This window comes from Castanea sativa, chromosome 1 (assembly GCF_040712315.1).
Source record: "Castanea sativa cultivar Marrone di Chiusa Pesio chromosome 1, ASM4071231v1".
NCBI lineage: Eukaryota > Viridiplantae > Streptophyta > Magnoliopsida > Fagales > Fagaceae > Castanea > Castanea sativa.
Genome location: NC_134013.1, coordinates 30838072 through 30862939, shown reverse-complemented (window position 1 = coordinate 30862939; position 24868 = coordinate 30838072). Strand labels below are relative to the sequence as shown.

At 34.5% G+C, this 24868-nt stretch overlaps 1 protein-coding gene and 1 long non-coding RNA gene across 3 annotated transcripts; both read left to right on the top strand.

The window, feature by feature from the left end:
- Window positions 1–1126: 1126 nt before the first annotated feature.
- On the top strand, window positions 1127–3598 carry LOC142641545 (uncharacterized). Its single transcript, XR_012845422.1, has 2 exons — window positions 1127–1410; window positions 3093–3598. It is a non-coding gene; the product is annotated as an uncharacterized LOC142641545 (long non-coding RNA).
- A 5479-nt stretch (window positions 3599–9077) lies between these two features.
- LOC142630166 (hydroxyproline O-galactosyltransferase HPGT1-like) lies at window positions 9078–17311 on the top strand. Of its 2 annotated transcripts, none has more exons than XM_075804170.1 (12): window positions 9078–9369; window positions 9498–9561; window positions 10228–10277; window positions 10357–10550; window positions 13061–13124; window positions 13202–13274; window positions 13505–13628; window positions 14073–14160; window positions 14244–14294; window positions 14918–14989; window positions 15077–15189; window positions 16815–17311. In XM_075804170.1, exons 1-12 carry the CDS (start codon window positions 9266–9268, stop codon window positions 16835–16837), a joined length of 1020 nt encoding a protein of 339 aa, XP_075660285.1. In that variant the 5' UTR covers window positions 9078–9265; the 3' UTR covers window positions 16838–17311. The 2 variants fall into 2 exon arrangements, with proteins under 2 accessions (XP_075660285.1, XP_075660356.1); XM_075804241.1 differs by having other exon boundaries at window positions 16795–16999.
- Window positions 17312–24868: the final 7557 nt, after the last annotated feature.

The window sequence follows — 24868 nt, the reverse complement described above, 5'->3', positions numbered from 1 at the left end:
TCAAATAATAATTTAATAATTTTAAGAAGTGTAACTTATTTCTCCTATTTTACTAAAAATTTATAACAATTACACATATTATTACAATTCTTACATGTGATTAATTTGTTCAAAATTAGTTCACTTTTTTGAGGTTTTAATACACTCTATTTGTGACAAGGAAAAATCTATTCATTATTGTGTATGTATGTGCAACAACCACTATAAATTTTATTTAATTCTATGTAGGAATGAGTTCGCAAAATACAGCGATGGTGGATACCGATGACATAGAATGTCGTCGAGAACAATGGAGATATTATGCTCGCTTGAGAATACAAAGAGAAGACAATGAAAGCAGAAATATTCAATTGGCAAGACGTCGTGCCAATTATGCAAGACAAAGACAACAAACTTTGGGTGGTGATCACATTTTAGTGGGAGGCCCAACAAATTTGAATGAAGAAGATGTTGTACATTCTAATTCAACATCAACAAACCCATCACTAATACTGCCTAATCACGAGGCTGGACAAAGTCGTCGTCTTACACATATCCGTAACTTGGCACGCAATATGCCAGTTGAGCATAGGGCTATGCAAGAAGTTAGTGGTGAGATTATACAAAATTCGTATTTTTTGGCATGTTAGTTGTATGTCAATGTATACAAAATTACTAAGTTAATGTTTGTAATATTAAATTTAGGTCTCCCTCCAACCTATCCAACTATAATGGCAAATGACTTTGAGGCTGGACCAAGTCATATAAATTCTGATGTTAATAATGATAAGTTTTATATAATATATTTATAAAGCTTTCACCATTATTTTTTATATATAATTAAACCAATTGACCATTTTATATTATTACATTGTAGTTACAGAAAGAATTGAAGGAGACCGCACATAATTTGCAAACAATCTTATGATAAAAATGAGTATTATGTGTTGTGAAATAATTTTTCATCACACCCTTAAATTTTTTTTGATGATTGAAAAAAGTAGTAATTCCAAATTATTATAAATGCTCTGCATTAACCCTTACCTAAAAAATAAAAGAGCCTTTGAGCGAGCGCGTGCTCAGAGGCTAGTTAAGATAAACGTTTCTGTAAATTAATTTTTTATTTTATTTTCAATGTTAAATCGTTGTAGCCTAAACCCCAGCCCTATTTTGATTCTCTTGTATCGAATCTATTTGATTACAAGTCAATTATTATAACTATTCATTCTTGAATTTCGGTCACTCCAACCTTGTTTTTGATAGCAATCTTCTTCTTCATGCTAAAGTTGTGGGATGGTATTGTCAGTCAGACTACACTGCTCTCTTCACGCAAAAGACCACTTTGATTGTTATGTACTGCACAGAGTATTGATTCTCTCCTTAAACCCTAACCCTAACCCTAATTTCGTTGAATTCCTGCTCCCTTAATCGGTAAGTTTCTTTCTTTCTTTTTTGGTGTTTTGTCAAATATCTTCCATTAAATTTGTGTTTCTTTTAGACCAAATTCTTTGTTTTACTTTGTGTTATTTATTCATACACGCTATAAAGTTTATAACTTTGTGTTATTTATGTTGCAATGTTTTAGTGGGCTTGCGTGCTAGGTGTTTGAGGGAATGACTAAACATGTATACTTGTAATTACCATGCTCTGTTTCTGTTTTGTTAAAACTCTATTTTTATTGTGTGATATAGAATTAAATTTTTTTTTAAATTTCCATTCAAGTATTATAGGCCCTTTAAAGAGATACTGAACCCCATCTTTTGTTTTCATGTTTTTGTTGGTCTCCAAGTCAAGAACATTTCATCTGGGTTTTCCTTTTTTTGGCTTTTAAATATAATTAATATGATTAATATTTCAATATAGATATTGTCTATTTGGGAAAGTTAGTTGGGTTTTGTGCTTTTAGGTTTTGATGGGTCATGGTATTTTTTTGAATTGTAAATTCAGATTACTTTCATTTCTGTGTTTTATGTCTTATCACCTGCCTCTGTTACATTGGGCACTGAACTAGTCCCCTCTTCTGAAAGTGTGAATGATTGAATGCTAAACATGGGTGATGGAATATGATTGTTGTCTAGACGTGTTCAAAATTTTTGCAGTTATTTGATTGACTTATTTTATCATCATGTATAAGAAACAGAGCAAACACGTATAATTTATATCTACACGAGTTTCAGAAGGATGTACCTGTCTATTAGAGTTTATCTATTTTATTAAAATGATACATCATTTTAAATCTATAGATCTTTTAAATTTACATAAACTTCATGGCAGCGTTAAAATGACGCATACAAAAAAAAGATGCAAACCTTTTACGTTTGCCACCACTAGTCTCAATTTTTGCAGAGAAATTATTCGAACACTTGGTGTACAATGTAGTGATGTGCCACCCCTTCCTCTCACATAAGGGTAGATTGAATACTTTATTTTACGTTGTAGTACCTGTACTTTCAGCTTAGGTTTTAAAAATTAATAGGGATTTGTATTTGATAGAAATCCTTTCTATATTTTGTGTCATAAGGTGAACTAGCCTTGCCCTTCAGGCTACTTTGTTGTTTTCTATTTTCTATTGGGGTAAAAGAGTTACTGAAATAATTTGGAATAGAGTGTTACAATGGGGTGTCAGTAATCTGCAGAAGTGTAGTTTCAGATCCTCTTTATGCACATTAGCTTTGGTTGCCTCTATATATCCCACTTGTGGATTCAAAGGATTGTGAAGGTGTTAAATGGCATAGCTTGGGTTTCAAATCCTCTTTATGCAAAATGTTCCTAATTCTAGTTGTAATTGAATTTTATGAATCAGGTGGAATATTTCTTTTTCTGATTTAGAGGGAGGGTAGTGTAGCGTAAGATGTTTTGTGCTTCGTAATGCTTCCCCTATGCTGGGTGTTTGCATTGCAGATCTGTCCAGCAGTTTTTTTGTTTTGTGCTTTTGTTGTTTGTATCTGGGTTTTGTTCAATACAATTATTCGTAACTGAAAAAAAAGAAAAAAAGAGCTCTTGAAATGTGTTATCAATACCCTAGCTCTAGATGGAGATCTTTATGATTGGCCAGGCAAATAACATTGGGTTTTATTTATCTTAATTAAAAAAAAAAAAAAAATCTGATGCAGCATCAATATCAAATTATATCAACATGGAACAACATGATATACCTCTACCTCCGGTGGTCTCTCCGGATGTGTGCCTCTATGAGACCGACGAAGCTCTCTTATATGCAGCATTTATGCCCGGGGTATCACAAGATGAAGCCCGGGTGACTTTTCGTAAGGCCACCATGGAATTTGAATTCGGGGGTGTTTGGGTGCCTATGCCTGACGAGCCCCAATTTCGTCAGGTTTACTCAGGGAACATAAAAATGCATCAAGGCCCTTTTTCAGTTACAAAGACTGTACACCTGGTTCGTAGGGGGCGTATATTTCTGAAGGTGCCAAAAGAATACGAGGATCTACTAGCACTTCCAGAGGAGTTTGAGATACAAACAGCGCCTAGAGAACCTGAGGTTGCACTAGCACCTCAATAGACTTTTAAAATTGTTTTATCTAGCTTTTTAATTGATTTTTGGTCAATTGGATGAGCTTAATAGTTATTTTTTGCTTATTTTGATTATTGAGCAAAAGTAGTGTTGTATTTTGAATATATATATATATATATATATATATGATGCTTTAAAAAGTTGCATCTCAGTTTAGATGAAAGAAATACTTTCCCATGTGAGCTAATTTGGCATCGTAGTGTGCGAATTAGTTTCAAGCAAATAAGTTGGCCTTTGCCAAACTTACATGGCATGAGACAATAGGCGATTCTTGCTATAAACCTGTTGAGGCAACTGTTAAGTTTGTAAAGGCGAGGCTTCTCGCTCTATTGGAGCAACCGAATAGTCGCACATTCTGGTCCTGACAAAACTTGCTCATAACAATGACTGAAAGGTATTTCTTGTAGCAACAATCAAACTTGTAGTTGGATAATTTCATTAATAGATGATACAGAACGTCCATATGTCGTTTTAGATAAATATAAATAAACAAAAAAGGAAACATAAACAGGGGGCTCAAAGTACACACCAAAATCCCGAGAAAGATGAGTCCCGCCCGCAGGGATGATTCCTGGCCAACAGGATTTGTCTAAGACTCTCCCTGCCTTCAGTCACAATGGCATCACTAGCATTTGAAGTTTTTCAAAGGTGAAACTACATTGTAGGTCCTTGAACTTTATCTTATGAGCACAATTAGTTTCTTAAGTTTTAAGTGTGCGCTATTGGTCCCTTAAGTTTTAAAAATAATTAGTATTAGTTCTTTTGTTAGATGCCGTTAGTAATATTGCTTAGGTGGCTAACAGAAAAGTGATTAGTTCTGTCTTTAATAACGTAACATTTTCTTAATAAAAAAAATTAACAAAACTGATCTTACACGTAAGAAACAAATTGACCCTGGCAAAACTCTATTCAGCCATTTCCCATCTGATTTTGAGATGCATGAGAAAGAGAAGGTGGCCTAGTCCTAGATGCTGCTGCGATGCCGCCTCCCTTCACTGAAAATGGTGACCTCCTGCCTCACACTTACTCCAAGCGAAAGCCACGATAACCTCCTCTTTCACGCCACTTGCACAGCCTTGCCAGTCCTTCCTCCTCCCATCTCTGGCCAACCCATCTTAGGTATTACGCTTTTTCCTCTCTGCAACCCAGTTAAGCACAATATGTCTGCCCATGTATGAATTTTTCGATTCCTTAAAAAAAAAATTGAATTTTTTGCGTTTGTGTTCGTGTCAGGTTGGACACTTTTGTGACTAATAAGTGCATACAAGTTAATATTTTTCCTCTTTTTTTTTTTTTGAAATTATGAATTTGTCATATTATTTTATACAATGTGTTGTGTAGCTTAGAAAATTTTATTTTAGAATAAATCCATACACATTAGAACCATTTCAGTAATGGTGAACCCTTTATGAATTCATACCACAGGAGGAGACGAACGACATATTGTTTAAGTCCGTTTTGTGATAAACTCATAAAAGAAGGTTTGGCATTTTATTTTTGGGTTGTTTTGCTTGGTGGGAAAGTTGAGGAAATTGAAAATAACAAAATTTTTATACTTTGCACATAAGCCACTTGGATTGCTACCAAAAAAAAAACCCTATTACTTTAAGATGAACAGTTCAGAGAAAACAATTTAGTGCTACTCTTCTGGTTACTGTTTCTTCAAAGTATTTCCAACAATACAAAATATGAACATAATTTGTCTTTCCACCAGCCCTTGCAGCCCACACAAAAACAAAACATGTACAATGGTGGTAGCTACTTCAGTTGTATGCTAGTTTTAAGATGGTGGCAAATGCTTACATTAGTAAAAGAGTATCATATGAAACCCTTTAATTACACAATATACATTCCCAAGACCATATGTTATATTAAGCAATAAGCATTGAATTCTTAAATATCATCATGAATTCTAGTATTCCTTTTCCCCTTTCTGCCCTGCACTAGGGGCAGAGGGCACTCTATATTTATATTTTCAGAAAAAATGTGTTAGTCAAAGCAGTAAAAAACAACTTGTGAGTGATTGTCTCATATGAAAACAAGTACATATTTATATTTGTTAGTCTCACATGAAAACGACATATTTATAGTTGTTAATGTACTAAAATGAAAGTACAATGCATTCAGTTTAGGAAAGGAGATGTCACAGCACAAAGTAAGCCATCACCCCAATGTCAAGTAGCACAGACTGGTGGAGTATATCGAAGTCAACCAGCACCTCAGGTTATTATTTTTTTGATAAGTAACAACAAAATTGCCTTCATTGTTTTTACTAGATTAATATTTTTGTGCACTTTCTCAGGTTAGAGACATAAAGAGTTACCAGAAGTTACAGCTTTGGAGTTGTAGCAGAAATAATGGCTGTTGCGAGACATCCAAAAGAATTACAAAGTTTTATATGAATGCACAAGAGCATAAACGAATAAGATTGCTTGTGAATTAATGTGCAAAAGTGAAGGCTCTTATGGAGATAAATGTGTATTTTGAAGTGGATGGAATACTTAGATATTTTTTTGTTATTTTTGAAACAATTCGAGGGTTACCACAGTTTGGAACAAATTTTTGTTATTGTCTGACACTGTTTGAGGATTACTACTATTTGGAACATTTTGAATGGTGGAATTTAATGATGTTTGTTGAAACCTTGTCAAATGATGCAATTGGCTAGTCTCTCTTTTAAAATTATATTGCTATGTTGTTGGAGGCAAAATCAACATAACACTCTAAAAAAAGGCAAAGTAGTGGACCTTTTGGAGACTTTAGTACTGAATCTTATGTGTAGCCATTGTGCTATGCTTTTGCATAAGTTGATGTCACCCTAATTAACATTAAGCTAGGTACAATAACATGGATGTGAAAAATTTTCCATTAGCTTTGATAGATTAAATGCAGGTGGAGACAATATGGTACCAGACTACCAGTGAAGCTATTCCATCTGCCAACTCCATGTCAATAACATTGCATGATTTAATTATTTCAGTTTGTCGCCTCACACTTTTCCATCCTCCAGATGACAGTAAGAATATTTTTACATTGTATAACAAAATTACTTTGTTATTGATTTATCTATTGAAAAAATAATAATCCAGTAGACAATACATAATTGATTTGAGATGAACCAGATAAATGAGCAACACTTTATTTATAAGACATTATTATTAAACATTCTCACTTGTAAAATTCCTAAGAATAACAACTTTAAAAATCCATATCTTCAAGCCTTGTAAACTACTCCAAAATAATTTTTTTGTCTTCTTCTTCTACAGACCTCTTCCTCCATAGCTAGATAGCAACAATCCTGGCTTAGTTGCACGACATATACCAATCCTGGTATCCATGTCCTTCCTCTCCACATCAAGCTGTAAAGTCATGGAAGCATAATTAAAATTCAATTCAAGAATTGAGTAATATATTGGTCTTAAAGGTTAACAAAGTAAGACAAGAGTCACAAGACATATTACCTTGGGGGAATCTCTCACCGAACTTCATTTGGCTTTAGCTCCTTGTAGATGCCCATTAGGTTAAGTTAATTTTTAGCCACTTCCGTTTCTTATTCTTGCAATTTATTGATTATTTCCAGGAGCTCTTTCGTGTAATCAATGGCGTCTCTGAGAATAGATGTTTTGTCCATCTGCTAACATTCACATTATTCTATTTAATCTTAAACCATCATTGTTTTAATACTACTGCTCACTTTAAGCTAATTAATACTCACATAAGCTAAAGCAACGACCAACTTGTATTAACTTGTATGCACTTAGCCATAAAAGTGTCCAACTTGACACGAACACAAACACAAAAAATTCAAACATTTTTATTTAGGAATCAAAAATTCATAAATGGCCATACATATTGTGCTTAACTGGGTTGTAGAGAGGAAAAAGTGTAATAACTAAGATGGGTTGGTCGGAGATATGAGGAGGAAGGACCGGCAAGGCTGTGTAAGCAGCATGAAGGAGGAGGCCACCGTGGCCGTGGCTGTTGCTTGGAGGAAGCGTGAGGCAGTAGGTCACCATTTATAGTGGATGGAGGCGGCATCGCAACGGCATCTAGGGCTAGGCCACCTTCTCTCTCTCGTGCATCTCTGAATCAGATGGGGGAATGGCTAAATGGGGTTTTGATTTGGAACCTGTATTAATTTTGGAATTAGGGTCAGTATGTTTCTTACGTGTAAGATCATTTTTGTTAATTTTTTCATTAAGAAAATGCCACATCATTAAAAACAAGACTAATCACTTTTCCGTTAGCCACCTAATCAATATTACTAATGGCATTTAACAGAAGGACTAATACTATTCATTTTTAAAACTTAAGAAACTAATAGCGCACACTTAAAACTTGAGGGACTAATTGCACTCATAAGATAAACTTTAGGGACCAACAATGTAGTTTTGCATTTTTCAAACGTACTTAATAAATCAACAACCAATTCAACATTTAATTCAATATCAACAGCAAGTAGAGATTTATGCCATCTCAAATGGCCCAAAATTCTGCGGTGCTTGTGGTAAACCTAATGCTTTTGTGTACCCTATAACCGAAGCTCCGCTGGCATCTCTAATGAGTCTACCACCACCTGTGAGGTTAACTAATGAAGAGTGAAGACCCATCCGAATTAAGCTTAAACCAATTTGGGGGAGGACAATTCCATTTCAGTTTGAGTAGTGACATGGGTTGCAGGGTTACAACTTACACTCATTTAGGGTCTTGTATGTAAAAATAAAAACTAGGACGTAAGTAAAATAAGTTGGTAAAATAGATAAAGTAATGTTTGAGGATGTGAAATGATTTTTTTTTTTCAAAATAATATCATTTCTCAAACAATTTCGTTAGTTAGCAACGTTTCTAAACTATTTGGGAAACTAACATTTCAAGTGTGAAAAAATTGAGTTTACTGTAGCAAATTGAGTCCCTTCAACTTGATTTTTATGTGGAATTCAAGTTTTAGGGACTCGAGTTCCAATTCCACTTCTTTTTGTTCTTCCTTCTTTTTCCTTTCTTAACACCCAAATCAAAAATTCAGAAAATACCCAAAACTCAGTCTCTGTTTTTGCAAATCTAGTTGAGAGAGAGAGTGAGAATATGAATTTTTTGCTACCCAAATCAAAATTCAGAAAATACCCAAAACCCAAAGGCTAAGGTTTGTGCAAATCTGGTTTAGAGAGAGAGAGAGAGAATCTGAACCGTTGTTGGTGCGTTGTTATGTTTTTGTGGGTTGCGTTGCTGCGTTCTTGTTGTGGGCATCGCTGGGTTTATGCCTTGTTGTTTTGGATTTGCTCTAGGGAACTCAAGTTTTAGGGACTCGATTTTTATACAAATCGTGTCTCCAAATCTCAAGTTCTGTGGAGTTTGACTCTATCATGCTAGATTTGCTTAGTTTCTTAAATAGTTTGAAAGCATTGCCAACTAACGAAATAGTTTAAAAATTGAGGTTATTTTGAAAAAAAAGAAAAAAAAAAACCGACGTAAATTTTTTTTTTACTTATCCGATGCTAGTGCTCTACATGCTATGAAATTTGCCTACAACAACGGCCAATTTATCTGAAAAACTAACTAAGAGCCCACACTACCTAACCTGACCTTCCCTTCATTTCAGATTCAAAAACTCACGCTCACAGCTCCATCGTTGAACGAGCTTCCGATTCCCCCGGATCAAATCAGACGGTCAGAAAACAATTCAATCACATGTCAAAGTCAACAACAATTTACTGAGTGCGCTCTCTCTCTCTCTCTCTCTCCCCGTTGACCACAATGCATAGCCGCGCATCGCAGAACCGGCTATCTACTCCGTCTCGGATTTCGGTTCTCTTGCTCGCCATGTTCGCAACCATGGCCGCAGTTTACGTAGCTGGCCGGTTAGGGTTTTATTTATTTATTTATTATTATAAATTTTTTAATTTAAGAATTTTATTTGCGTTGTGAATTGTGATGTATTGGTAAATTTTAGTTTAATGAGTGTTTGATAAGAATTTGTATTCGATAGGCTATGGCAGGATGCTGAGAATAGAGTATATTTGATCCAAGAGCTCGATAAACAAACTGGCCAGGTATTCTTTTTCTTTTTCATTCTTTCAAATCTTTTTACTTATCAAAAAAAAACTTTTTTTTTAGTTTTTTAATTTTCATTTTCTGTATCAAATTTAGGTTTTTCTGTTTTAAAAAAATAAAAATAAAATAAGAACAGCTAAATATATGATTAATGAAGTAAATTTATTTGGTGAAGGAAAAGTGCTTGTAAAGTTATACTTGCGCAGAATTGAAATGGTCTCTACTAATTTTATTGTTTTAAATAATGATAAATGGTTTTAAAATCTGCAGTAATTTGGTGATTCTAGTGACATTTTTTGGTTACACTGCCAGCATATGAAATACGATGTTTTTGTAAAAGACAATGGACTTGTTTGGGTTTGATTGGACCTTTAGTAACGTTATTGTAAATGGGCAATACTCGAATAATTGACAATCCAAAAATGATTGGATCATGTGCTGTGTCATCTACAGCCAGCATTGCCTGGTATGGTATTTCATGATGCAATAATACTTAATTGATGGGATCATGGTTAGGAGTGTAATGGGTTGTCTTGGTTTGTCAAGTCCTTGGGCAAAGTGTTGTTGGTCATGACACTGCGCCTGTATTTTCCTTTATTTATAAGGCTTTGTTTAGTTTCTGCATAAAATGAAAAATTAATGAACGATTTGTCATAAATTTTCAGGGTCAATCTGCCATTTCTGTTGATGATACGTTAAAAGTTCTAACCTGCAGGTAATTTGATTCCAGCCATTTGTCACATTCGACAAATTTTGATCTCAAGCTCATAGTGGGATTCTTTTTTATTTTCTAGGGAGCAACAAAAGAAGTTGTCGGAGCTCGAGATGGACCTCGCTGCAGCCACACAGGAAGGCTTTGTTCCAAAGCACTTGTCAAAAAATGACGGGACTCGTTCTAAGAAAAAGCTTTTAGCTGCCATAGGAATTATCACAACATTTGGCCGAAAGAAAAATAGAGATGCTATTCGCAAGGCATGGATGCCAACCGGTAACTGTTTGCTAGTTGCATTTTCCCCTCCTTTAGTAAGATCAATGTAAATAATGACCTATGTCAATGGCAGCACTTCACTTATAATGAGCTCTAGCTCAAACAACGCTTCCTCCATCCTTAAAAGGAGTGGAGGTAAGGTTGTGGCTTCAAGACCCATTAGATGTGTGTTAAACTTATCATTTAAAAGTAAATAAATAAGTAAAAAACGCTCCATTACTTTACAATTTTTAGGCATGCCATTCTAAAGGAGCTCTAAAAATTGAAAATATTTAGAGGGGATAAAGGCTGGAAACTTACATTACAATTTGGGGGTCTGGGATAAGCTCATGGTAGTGTGTAGTGCTAAATTGAAATGCAACATTGCAACTGCTAGTTGAGTATGGCTGTTAACGTTTGAGTTATCTTATTTCTGTCTTCAATGAAAAGGAGATAGTTCAATAAATCAGTAGTGTGGCTAAAGTTAACATGTTATATGGTGGTTCTAAATCTAGAATGCTGAATGCTATCCTAACCATAAAAAGAAGTGGGTGGAGACCATTTGAAGTGAAAGGTTTGACCCAAACTAATATGTTATATTATGAATAACTGAAGTAGATCCAACACATGTAGTTGGCTTAAACAATAGTAGATTTAAAATGAATTAATAATGAGTCGGAAAGACAATTTGAAGGCTTAGAACGTTTCCAAGAAGTAGTTAGGGCATGTTTGGTAACTGTAATAGGCATTGTAATGTAATAGTTATTCCTATGGTTTAGTTATTTTTTAGTTTGGTTATGTTTTTATTACCGGGAATAGTCATTTAACTATTCTTTAAAATGAGAAATAAGTGTTTATCTCTAAAAGGGTTGTAATAGTTATTCCTTATTATGTGTAATAATTTCGAAAATTAATATATTTCTAAATAAACAAACTTTCCATATAAATATAACAATTATAAAATAAAAAATTATAAAAAAACAATTCATTTCTCTCCCAAATTTTAAAAAATATTACTTTTAGGGAAATATAATTGTATGAGTGATAATTTTTATTCTATTGTTACACGTCATAACCAAACTTATTCTATTACAACACATTTTATTCCTAGTAATAAAGATTATCATTTCTGTCGTAATCCTCATTCAGTGTACCAAACATGCCCTTAGTGAAAGAATTATTTAGGTGCTTCTGTATGTGAAACATAAGCCAATAGTAATCACAGCTGGAATTATTGAGTATTGAACTTGAAAAGACCAGTTTTGACCCCAAAACAATTAAGCGGAGGATTAAAAAATTAATGATTAATTAATTGGATTACGTGATCACAAGTGCAATATCGATTACCATAGATCAGCATAAACCATATCATAAAGCATTAAACAGACCACTACAAGGGTAACCTACCCTAACTAAAGCAAAACATATAAGTGAAGGCATAAATGCTGTGCTGCATGATATGTATATCCACCTCCATTGTGTGCTTTGTAATACAACCCTGTTTCTTGCTTAACCAAAAAACAACCGTTCCATCAAATAGGAAATATGTCCGCTTATAGATTTTCAATCATCTACATCTCATGAAAAACCAGCATCAATATATCCTATTATTTCTAGATCATTGAAGCTGAAACATAATTTTATTCCTTTGGTGCCTGGAGATAACGGAAAGTTCATTTAAATGCTTGCCAATGTGTCCTACTGGGATTAGATTGATATCTACTCACTAATCCCACCACAATATTTGGCCTTGTACTTGTCATAGCATACATGAGGCTGCCCACAGCCTGTGAATAGGGGACATTTTGCATGAATTTAATTTCACTCCATCCTTAGGACATGTCTTCTAGCTCAGGATTGTTCCTTTGCTTATAGGCATGCTTAAAGGCCACAACAAGGGAATGTCTTCACTCCTTTTAAGCAATCAAAAGCCCTAGGATTTCGTTGAACTATTTCAACTCAAAATCAAAGCAAGGACTGTTTTGGACACAAAATTATAAGAACTAAAGTGAAACCTGTTAAAAGATAGGGGCTATTTCTGAAACATGGGGCTAAGGTTGAGGACTAAATGTGTAATTAAACCTTTTTGTCTTGGGAGGTTGGGGGGAGGATGATGTGATGGCTGGGGCTTTGTTACTGGATATGTTACCCAATTTTTTTAATCTCTTTGATTGGTCAAATTTAGTTCTGACTATTGCTTTGTTGTGTCTTTCCTGTTTGAAGTTTGCTATAGATAACCTTAGCTGTATGCCATACAAGTGTCCAGCCAGCCGCTAATATACATCATGACCTAAAAATAAATTACTTTGGTTAAATTGCAAATGAGGATTTTATAGTGGATATTTGGATTTTTTGTGTTTATGTGACTGTCTTTTTCAATATCTATTAATTTTTTGAGTATATTGCATTTATCAAAAAAAAAGAAAAGAAAAGAGTATCTTGAAACTGCTTCTTTCAGGGTTTTTTTTTCCTTGATTGCACTTTTTATTTGAATTTTATGATGGTAAAGCTTTAAAAAAAAATATGTGCAGGTGCAGCTGTAGAAAAAATGGCCGATGAAAAGGGCATCATTGTACGATTTGTCATAGGAAGAAGGTCTCTATTTTGTTAACTCAACACTAATTGAAAGAATTTTCTATTTTTTAATTTAGTTAAGTTTATATATCTTGCAGTGCAAATCATGGAGACAGTTTGGACAGAGAAATTGACAATGAAAATAGGCACACCAATGATTTCATCATTCTTGTACGTCAAACCATTTACTAAATTTAAGTCAATGATAAATAGTTGGTGTTTTAGAGCTTAAACAATTGTTTCACATACAGATATCTAACTCTTAAAGGTTCAATAGATCTGAAATGTAGTTTTATAATTTTCAGTTTTTCTAATGGAGTTGAATCACTTGTTAATAGGAAATGGGAATACAAACTAGGAGTAGTTATTAATAGTCCAATTTTTTGTCTTCTGTCCTACAGGATGGTCAAGTGGAGGCACCTGAGGAGTCTCCAAGAAAGATGAAATCTTTTTTTATTCATGCAGTAGAGAATTGGGATGCTGAGTTTTATGCTAAGGTCAATGATGATGTCTATGTTAACATAGGTATGTCCTTAATGTTTCTGGTGATTGACAATATAGCGTGTCCCTGTAACCTTCAATTTTTCTAGTTTGCAAGAGAGAGAATCTTGTAGGCTATGCAAGAACACATGTTCGCATGAAATGTTACAGGAAACTAGTTTATCCTCCTTCCTCCTTGAAATTTTCCCTTGTTTACCCCATTAAGATTTGTCACAGAAATTTGTTAGTTTTATTTAAATCCTTTTACATGCTAGCTGATCTTTGAACACTAAATACATCATTATCACAGTAAAAAGCTCAATTTTGACATGAATTAAAAGAAATTTACTAAACAAAAAGAAACGAAAAGAAAAGAAAAGACAAAACAGCAATTACAGACTTCATCAATTAAGAGAATTTGAAGCCTATAGTCCTAAACAGATTATTGTAGTCTATGCTGATTGTTTTGGCTTATTGTTTGTTATACAGATGCCCTGGGAGCAATGCTAACTACTCATATGGATAAGCCTCGTGTTTATATTGGGTGTATGAAATCAGGCGAAGTTTTTTCAGAACAGTGAGTTAAATAAAAATATTTATTTGATGATGGGAAATGTTTAGTATGTTTTCATTATTACCTATACTGTCTGAAATGTGTAGGTCCCACAAGTGGTATGAACCAGAATGGTGGAAATTTGGGGATAAAAAATCGTGAGTTTTTCATTCTTTGGTTTTTTTCCTAAAGTCTTTCTAGTATGATGTTGCAATTCTTTATTCCAGAGTGTAACTGGCTCAGTTGTGGGCTCACCAATTTCAAAATTCAATATTATTATTGTGCCTTACATGTCTGTTTCTTGCTGCATAGTCAAAATACTCTTCTTCATTTGAAACTATCCCCTTATTGCAATTTCCCTTGAAACTTCGAGTTAAGTTGAGTGAGGTGGCAAGGGTTGGCTTCTTAAAATATTCATTCTGTTTTGTGAGGTGCATTAGTGTAGAACATACCAAAAAAAGGTTTAGTTTTTCCACTGAAGAAAATGTGCCTATGAAAGTACTGAACTGATTGTTTCATATTGCTGCAATGATGTAGTGCGATTTCCCACAAATCAGTCCTTGTAATGTGAAATTCTTCTATCTCAATAATCATCATAGGTAATATATTATGTTTTGGGGGGAAATTCCATGGTTGGAGCTGATTGCTTGGTTTGAAAAAACTGAGCAGTGCACAAGAACCTAGGATGTTAGCATGCATGCAGGCTGTGCAGCTCCCTGTTCTTAATTTTTCAGTACCTGCCTCTTCAACTGACTGAAAACATGTTTCTTTTATGTTACAGATATTTCCGACATGCTTCAGGGGAGATGTATGTAATGTCAAGAGCACTGGCTCAGTTCATATCAATAAACAAGTATTTTCTCCCTCCTTTATGGTAATATTAATTACAATATAGACACACCTGGCATTATTGAGTTGACATCTTTTTTTGGTTCTCCAGATCTATTCTTCGTACATATGCCCATGATGATGTTAGCACTGGATCATGGTTTATTGGGCTTGATGTGAAGCACATTAGTGAAGTAAAGTTTTGCTGCTCCTCCTGGTCCTCAGGTCTCTCTCTCTCTCTCTCTCAAACACAAACACAATAATTTTTGCCCCAAATATATGGAAACAATTGAGAGCAACTTAGCAAAAAAGCAAGTGGCATTGCAATTGAGGTGATAACTTATATTGCTGAGTGAGCATTGGGAAAGGGTCTTTGTTTTTATGCTATGATTCCTATCTCATCTGGTGGGTTCTCTCGTAAAGGACTTTCATGTTTTACTAAAAACTAGAAAAGTTTAATTTTCATATGCATGTTACTGGTAAAATAATTTTTTTAGTTTTCGTCAAAGTTAAATTGTGAACTATGGAAGTTCAGGTTAGAGAGAAGGAAGAAGGGGAAAATAAAGGGAGAGAGTGACAGAGAACAGAGAAGAAAATAAGGTTTTGGCGTTAATTAGTCAGCCGCTACCTTAGCATATATTTATATTAGGTTTTATAACATAAGATAACTCTTAACAGTCAGCTACATGGTGACACAACTTTCTCTAAGGGCCTGTTTGGTTGAAGGGGTGGAAAAATGAGAGGATAGAAGAAATTTTATTTTCTCTCATATGTGTTTGGTTGGGAGGGTAGAAAAATGAGAGGATAAAAAATAGAATTGGTATAAATTTATCATTATGTCCCAATTAGGTAAAACAAAAATTAATACATTGTATTTTTATTAAAAAATTATGTATGAATGATTACTTCATTTAAAAAAAAAAAAGATTTTAAACAACCCAAAACTTTTTTCTCCAAAATAAAAAATCCAAAACTGTTGAGAAAAGAAGGATGAGCACAAAAGAAAAGAATCATAAAAAAAAAATGGAAGAAAGGATATGCATGAAAGGGAAGAAAATCTGAAGAAAAGATAAATAAAAGAGAAAAAAAAAAAAAATTTAACAGAGAAGAAAAAGACAAAAGTTCAAATAATATGGATGTTGGATTGGGACAATTTCATCCAAAATATAGCAACAGGTTTCCACTTGAGTTTTCTCCTTGATTTGGGGAGAGAGTTTCGATGGACCTGGAGAGAAAACCATTGAGCCCCACCATTTTCTTCCCTCATTTTCACTCCCAACAAAACACTTTTTTTTTTTTTCATCATTTTCTATCCTCCATGTTTCACCCCAACCAAAGGGACCCTTAAAGTTTTGGCATAGAGAAAAAATTATTTCTTCTTTGGGTTGTGGGCAAAACACAACACCAATCCTAACAGCCTCTTGCTATTACCTCCACTTGTGTGATATAACAATTTTGCTGAAGTGAAGCTTCTTTGATCCAATGTCTAGTTAGTTTCCATTTAGTCTTTTTAGCTTCTTGCATGTTATAGCATAGCCTTGTACAAGTTTTCTATTCCCCCCTACAATAAGATCCATGATGTCTGGTCACACTCCATTGGCAACCTATGTTCAGCATTCTTGTTAAAAGTGTAGAGAAGGGCAAACTCCTGAATATCCAAACATGCATAGACATATGTATAACTAAGATCAAAGAGGCTAGAATATTATAGATGTGTGTCATTTATGAAGGCTCAACTACTTGTGGATTGGGCAGTTTTACATTTCTCTTAACTTATGATTCTGACTCAAAGGGAAAAAGTTCATTTAGAGTGACATCTTTGTTTATATTTTTTTCCCCCAACATCTCAGGGGCAATTTGTGCAGCTGTGTGAGTTGAGTTGCCTCCAATGACAAATTATTGAAACAATTGGTACATATAGCAAGGGAAGACCCTTCTCTTTAACGGATGTGTTTTCAACGTTCATGAAGTGAAGAGGATTTTTTCTGCCAAAAGTTGATTCCAGCTGTCTTTAAAGCTTGGATTTCTCGATTGGAGTGATTTTGTGAGTATAGATGCTAACATGCTAATCAGTATTTTTCAAGAGGCTCTGTACATAGGTAATGTAGTTCTCATTCGCAGAGACTTCGAAAGATTAGTGAGTCTTCCGATATATGGTGTATTATAATTGACCTGTTCTCATTCATCCTCATTGTTGCAAATTATTTTTGTCATTTTGAATCTATTGATTTTGTTATCAAAACTTGAAAGTCATGAACTTGCGGGTTAAAAAGGTATATGCGCATGCATGAATATGACTGTAAGTTTCCACAGGATTGCAATCAATTTTCAATATTCCAAGTCCAAATTCCAATCCCTAATTTGTATTTTACCATTACAATTCACTTTGTTCTTAATAGTTATGCCTGATGGAGCTGGTATTGCTGAATGGGGTTATACTGTTGTAGGAGTCTTTTATTGTATTATCTTGTTTTTTTTTTTTTTTTTAAATTTTTTTTTTTAAACTTCTCAATCCCATGCATCGAAATTGATTTCCGCGTCACTAAATCTATCTTAAAATTTTTGTTCTGTAACTTTCACATGCAAGCAACATTTTTAAGGACCTGGATATCCAATTAAACCGAAGGTGATAAATATTCTCATGTGGAATACAACCAAACAAGACAGTATGAAAATATTTGCAAAGATAATAAAATGCCATTGTTTCAAGTTGCAATATTCGTTGTCATTCAAATAAGGGTAATGTTTATTTCACACAACAGTCCACGCCTTTTGCACTAAAATCATGACTTAACAACTTGTGTGTACTAGTATTTACCCTTTAAATCATATCAGTTTGATATGCCAATCCACACTTTAATAGAGAGAGGGGAAGTGATTGTTGTGAACCTTAGGACTAACCGCCCTTGATGTTATATTGAAAATGATTGAAATAATTCAAGGAACGGTTAAGAGTCAAGAAAGAAGAAGGTGATCCTTGAGGTTATATTGAAAATGATTGAAATAATTCAGGGACAGGAAAGGTCAAGAACCAAGAAAGAAGAAGGTAACCCTAAAGGGTTGGTCTACTGTTGGGTTTAAAACTCCTAGTCAGTATTTTAGAGTCAGTGGTCATTTTAAAGGAATTTCTCTATGTAGTTATACTATGTGTGGGATGAGAGATTTATACACACCCGTGCAAATAATCAAATGTTTGAAAAGCTTTAAACATCCCACATTAACAAAAAAAAAAAACTATTAATAAAATATTATTAGAAGATAAAACATGACTAAATGATGGATGTAATTTACATAAAGTCAATTAAATCTCTTGTATGCACAAAAAGCTAATACCACTAATTTGTTTATTTTAAGTAACACAAAGACCAAAGTTTTAAAAATCGGACTAGATTATGCGGTTCAATCAGGAACAAGACCCTAATTTTGTCCAGTAAAAACCTGTCAAAACTAGTAAAAATTGAGAACTAGGATCTTTTTTTATCCTACATGAAGGTATATTATTTTGATTAATGTTTTATAACATGCTTTAATTGCTAGATTTGAATTGTTCACATGCTTTAATAGCTCACATGTTTTAATTGTTAGATTCGAATCACATGCTTTGAATTCAATATGCCATGATGTAGTCTTAGACCTAGGGTTATTCTTTTACTAAGTATATGTTTGGTTTCAACTTAAAAAGTCAGTTTATTTTATTATTCAACTTATTTTTGCTTCTCTCTCTGTCGGAGGCAAAAAAGTTTCCTTTTCTGACAAATGAGATTTATGTTGGGTTGGGGACCTAAACCGAAACTCGACAATGGACTCGATGCACGACTCAAAGGCTATCGGCGAAGATCCAAATAATTTACTGTATTTTTATGCCTTGAGCCTAGATTTGGACTTACAAGAATGGCCCATAAACAATTCCTGCAGTAGACACGTTAGTGTGGATAAAAAGCATACTGCAAGAAATAGCCCAACAGTAGAAGGTTTCTGCAGAAAATAACCCAGCCATAAAGTGCTTCTGTAGAAAATAACCCAGCCGTAATATGTTTTTGCAGAAAAGAGTAACCTAGCTGTAAAGTGCTTCTGCAGAAAATGACCCAGTCGTAATATGTTTCTGTAGAAAAGAGTAACACAGCTGTAAAGTACTTTTGCAAAAAATGACCCAGCCGTAATATGTTTCTGTAGAAAAGAGTAACCTAATAGTAAAGTAAAACGAAATAAACTTTGAGTATTTCACAGATTAAGGGAAACATCCATATTTTCAGAATCATCATCTGTTAGCTCTGGAAAAGAGTCTTCTAATACAATAATATGAGGGAAAAATTCTATGGTAACAGTTACATCATAACCATCAATAGTAAATGAATAAGTAAATATTATGAGTTCCATAATAACAAATAATGAGGAAAGCTTAGTGTGAGATAAAAGGAGAGAGAGAGGTCCCAGCTAGTGCAGCAAGACCATTATGGTGCCAAGGTATGCTTATGGATGTAGTATATATAATGAGTGGAGAGAGCCATTTGTGAGTAGTATGAGTAATGAGTGAGAGTATATAGCAGGGTTGCTGGGGAGGAGTTGTATGTTTTTAAGTAGAGGTATGAGAGGTTTTTTTGAGCTAGAAGTTGAGGAATTCAGTTTCTATGCTTGAAACCTAGAGTTTTGTGACTTAGAACTTTGCTGGAGTTTAGAGAAGCTGTAACAGAAGGGTTTAGTGAGAGTTTTTTTCTATGAGTATGTTTCTTGGTATGCTCTTGTTCCCCCCATGAGGCATTAATGGAGAGTTCCATTTATAGTTGAGTTTTAGGGGTAATTAGCAAACAACTTTTGCTAAATCTTCCCCAATCTTCAAAAAATCCTTAGAGATTCGTTCTTAAGATTTTAGCTAAGAGTGGTAAGCTTACCTTTTGGAAGATTCTTGCTATTTTTGGTAATAATAGCTGGGATTCTGACTTAGCATTAATGCTGATTGGCCTTGGCTGATAGGATTAGAGCATGCATTAGGCTAATGATCTTGGTTGTGCTGCTACTAGACTCAGAGCTCCCTAAGGCAGGTTGTATCACCCCAAGCCAGGTGTCAACCTTGGAGCCTTTGCTAGGAACTCTGCTGGAATCCCCTTGGTACCTTCCAAACCACATTTCCCTAAGTTTCTCCATTAGGGGTTCATGTGTTTGGTCTATGAACCAGAAAATGCACATTTTTAGCTTGAAAAATGAGTCGATTTCAGCTTGTTTCAGGAGCTTTAATGGCCAGGTCATGACTGCCTTTGATGCTTGACCAAATGGGTTGGAGGAGAAAGAAGAGATGGATGGCTGAAGTCCTTCAGCTTTCTGTCAAGTCCTTTAGCTTTATGTCAAGTCAATTTCAACTTTATGTCACATGAGAAATGATGATATTTCAGCTTGTGGAGGAAGGGCTCAACCTCTGATGGACACGTGTCATGTTTTGACCCGATTGGACAAGCTGAAACTTGATGGCAGTGGGCTTCAGCTGTTGACTTGTGCTGAGTTTTGGCTGATTAGCTCATGCGAGCTTTAGCTGCTAGGATTTAAGTATGGGCTGGGCTTTATACTTGAGCTTCTTTGGGCTTGATTATCCATACAAAATGAAGAGTTTTGCCATGGATAATGTACATGGGCTTTTATAAATTTTGTAAGAGAAGTATTTTTTGAAAGATGAGTATTTATATTTCCCACGAGTGAAAGATTTAGTATATGTGAAACAAGTGTTAAGATAATTTTTGAACTTTGTAAATATGTGCCAAAATAGCATTTCGGCTTTATAAAATAGTTGCCAAAATAATACTTGGACTTTTTGAAATAATTGCCAAAATGATATTGGGCTTTTAGAAATAGTTTCCAAAACAATATTTGGGCTTTTAGAAATAGCTGCCAAAGTGACATTGGGCTTTTAGAAATAGTTGTCAAAATAATATTGGGTTTTTGGAAATAGTTGCCAAAATGACATTGGGCTTTTAAAAATAGTTGCCAAAGTAACATTGGGCTCTTAGAAATAGTTTCCAAAAATAATATTTGGGCTTTTAGAAATAGTGTCAAAATAATATTGGGCTTCATGAAATAGTTGCAAAAAATAATATTTGGGCTTTTAGAAATAATGCCAAAATAATATTGGGTTTCATGAAATAGTTGCCAAAAATAATATTTGGGTTTTTAGAAATAGTTGTCAAAATAATATTGGGCTTTTAGAAATAGTTGCCAAAACAATATTTGGGCTTTTATGAAGTAGTACCTAAATAATATTTGGGTTTTATGAAATAGTGCCAAATTAATATTTGGGCTTTGTAAAATAGTTGTCGAAATAATATAGTGTCAAATTTGTATTTGGACTTTGTAAAATAGTTATCAAATTAGTATTTAGGCTTTGTTAAAATAGTTTGAGATTTTTGTGAAAACATTGCCATGTAGCAATAGACTTTGTAAGATTGCCGTGTAGCAACAGATTTAGAGGTGCCGTGTAGCAACGGGCTTAGTAAGGTGCCGTGTAGCAACGGACTTTGTAAGATTGCCGTGTAGCAATGAGCTTAGAGGTGCCGTGTAGTAACGGGCTTAGTAAGGTGCCGTGTAGCAACGAACTTAGAGGTGCCGTGTAGCAATGGACTTTGTAAGATTGCCGTGTAGCAACGGGCTTAGAGGTGCAGTGTAGCTACGAGCTTAGTAAGGTGCCATGTAGCAACGAACTTAGAGGTGCCATGTAGCAACGGGTTTAGAGGTGCCGTGTAGCAACGGGTTTAGAGGTGCCGTGTAGCAACGAGTTTAGTAAGGTGCTGTGTAGCAATGAGCTTAGTAAGGTGCCATGTAGCAACGGGCTTAGAGATGTCGTGTAGCAACGGGCTTAGTAAAGGTGTCGTGTAGCAATGGGCTTAGTAAAGGTGCCGTGTAGCAACGGACTTAGGAAATGTGCTGTGTAGCAACGAGTTTAGTAAGATGCCGTGTAGCAACAGGTTTAGAGGTGCCGTGTAACAACGGGCTTAGAGGTGCCATGTAGCAACGGGCTTAAAAAGGTGTCGTGTAGCAACAAGCTTAGAGGTGCTGTGTAACAACGGGCTTAGTAAAGGGTTTTGTTGGGATTTTTGGGTCTTGCCCACAAGTTAAATGATTTTGGACTTTTTGTTGTGGAGGAAGTATTTTTTTGTGGCCCAATGTTGGTAGCAATGTGATAGGTAATTCTGTGAAAACCCAAGTTGGATAATATGTGGAATACAATGGACAATATTTATGAGAGGGCCCAAAGTAATTTGTGGGGCTTTATATATGTAGGAAATATTTGTGGGAGCCTAATAACATGGAGAATATTTAAGTAATATGTGGGAAATATTTATGTGGGTTTCAAAATAATTCTTGGGCTTGTGTGGGCATTTTTTGTGAGTGAACTAAAGAAATTAGAGCCCAAAAATTTGTACCTCAACACTCTCTAAAAAAAAAAAACTTATTTTTGCTACTATTCTTAGGTCTCATTGCATTTTTTTGGTACTATTCATGGGTTTCACTGTACTATTTCAGCTAACTTTTATCTTTATCTACAGTATCTTTAGCAAAATAATTTTAGTTTCAGCAAAATAAGCGGAATCCCAAATAGACATTATATTCATAAATTTATTATTTTCCGTATAAAACATGCTTCCATATGCTTTATTTATCGAGATCTACTATTTTATATGCTATACAAACCGGAACAATATTTTCTTATGAAAAACACTTCTTCTTTTTTTTTTTTTTATACAAAATCAAAACTAATATTTTCTCTATATAAAACATTTGTTTTGCTATAGAAAAACCAGGAATGATATTTTCTCTACAAAAATTATTTACTTTTACAAATATAATTCCAGATCTACTCTTTTGTTTGAAAAAATGATTTTCTTTGCATAATCAAAACCAAATTTAGTATTAATTTTCTATGCATAATCAAAACCAAATTATGATGGTGGTTGTTGGCCATTGATGATGTCAGTGATTTTCTCCTTGTGGTGCCAGTGAAAGTTGATGGTGCCGGTGGAGGACTGGTGGGATGGTTCAGGTTATTGGAAATTTTATTTATTTTAGGAAGTAGAAGTAAAAAATGCTTAAAATTAGATATGAATTAAATATAGTGTACCTGTGGCAAAGTTTTATTAATGGAATATAGAATGGAGCATTAAGAATGAAACTGAAGATTTGGACTTCGATCAAATATCATGTGCATACACAGCTTTGTCAGTTCATGATTAAGAAGCAAGAACAACCACATCAGTGGTTGCATAATCTTGCAAAATATAAAAAGTAAGTCATTTTACACATTTTCATAATATAAAAAAATCTCACATCTGTGGGTGTAAAATTGTGCATAAATGCACAAGTGCTATAGTAAAATAGTAACCGTGCATATATGCATGGTTACTATAGCTCTTGCATATGATATTTTATTTTATTTTTTCTTTCTCCACCTCACTCTATTTTTTTCCTCTCTGGTCTGACTCTCACCTCGTGCCACCGCCGATCACCTCACTTGCCACTGCTCACGCCGATCATCACTGCCTCGTCGATCACCGTTGCTATCTTTTTTCTTGGTTTGATGGTTTTGGGATTTTGATCAGTGGGTTTTGATGGTCCACTACTCTTTCAAGTCTCGCCACAACTGTGCCACCACCGATGACCTCACTCGCCAATGCTCATGCTAATCGCCATTGCTCTTGCCGATCGCTGTTGCTATCTTTTTTCTTTATTTGATGGTTTTGGGATTTTGATCCGTGGATTTTGATGGTTTTGATTAGTGGGTTTTGAGATTTTGATTAGTGGGTTTTGATGGGTGAGTTGATGATGGAGGCTAACTTAATGGTGGTGGTTGTGTGGGTTGTTGATGGAGGCTAGTTGATGATTGCCACTGTTCGGATCATTGATGGTGGCTGGGTTTTGAGTCAAAAATGAATATTTTATTGAATATATGTGTAGAATAAACAAACTGATGTGGGTGTTGTGTAAAAGTGGGTGTGTAAAATAGAAAAAAACACGTTTTTTTTTGCCAAGTGGATAGAAATTATGCACCTACTGATGCAGATGCTCTAAGAAAACAAATCCAAGCGATCCTCTATCCCACTTTTATTCATTTATGTCCACGTCTCTCTCAAAAAAAAAAAAAAAAAAAAAAAAGAAAAAGAAAAGAAACCTGACTTCCACGAAAGTTCGGATACGGTTCATGAGAGTATCTCAGTGACTCCTCGCTAAAAGAAAGTCAATAACTTCAAGGCTGAAAACCTCCTTGAAACCACACACGCATTTTCCCACCCACTGCCAGTAGGCTTCTTAATTATGAGGTATGAGTGGAAGTATGGAGGTTATTATCTCCAATAATCTCCTTTTCCCACCCAACAGAAGAACACGCTCGTTTCTGAACTAAGTACAATACATATATATGTAAATTTTCAAGTCTCAACAATAATAATAAGTTGGTACATCCAATAAAAAAAAAACGAGTTAGTACATAGAAGTAAAGTTCTGGTTACTTCCTAATTAAGATAGTGCGAATGTAGAAAAGTAGAAATAATTAGGTGACTTCCCAATCCATGTTTATAGTAGGACAAAATTTCCTATGCCCACACCTGTCTTTGTCACAGAATTTATATTGCCACAATTTTGATATGACAAACCTAATAGTGAGTCTATACAATTGCTTATCATAATCCCATATCTGAGTTATGGAAAAAAATAGTTGTGATTCGAGAACAAATCTTAGGTGGATGCAGTGTGAAGTTTTCACAAAGGAATATATGTGGTGTATTCGTAATTCTTTCTATATATATATATATATATATATATATATATATATATATATAAAGTGTTTGAATTCATTCCTATGATGTCTGCAAGATTGCCAAGACTGCTATTCTATATGTTATGTTATTGACGACAACATAACAGTCAT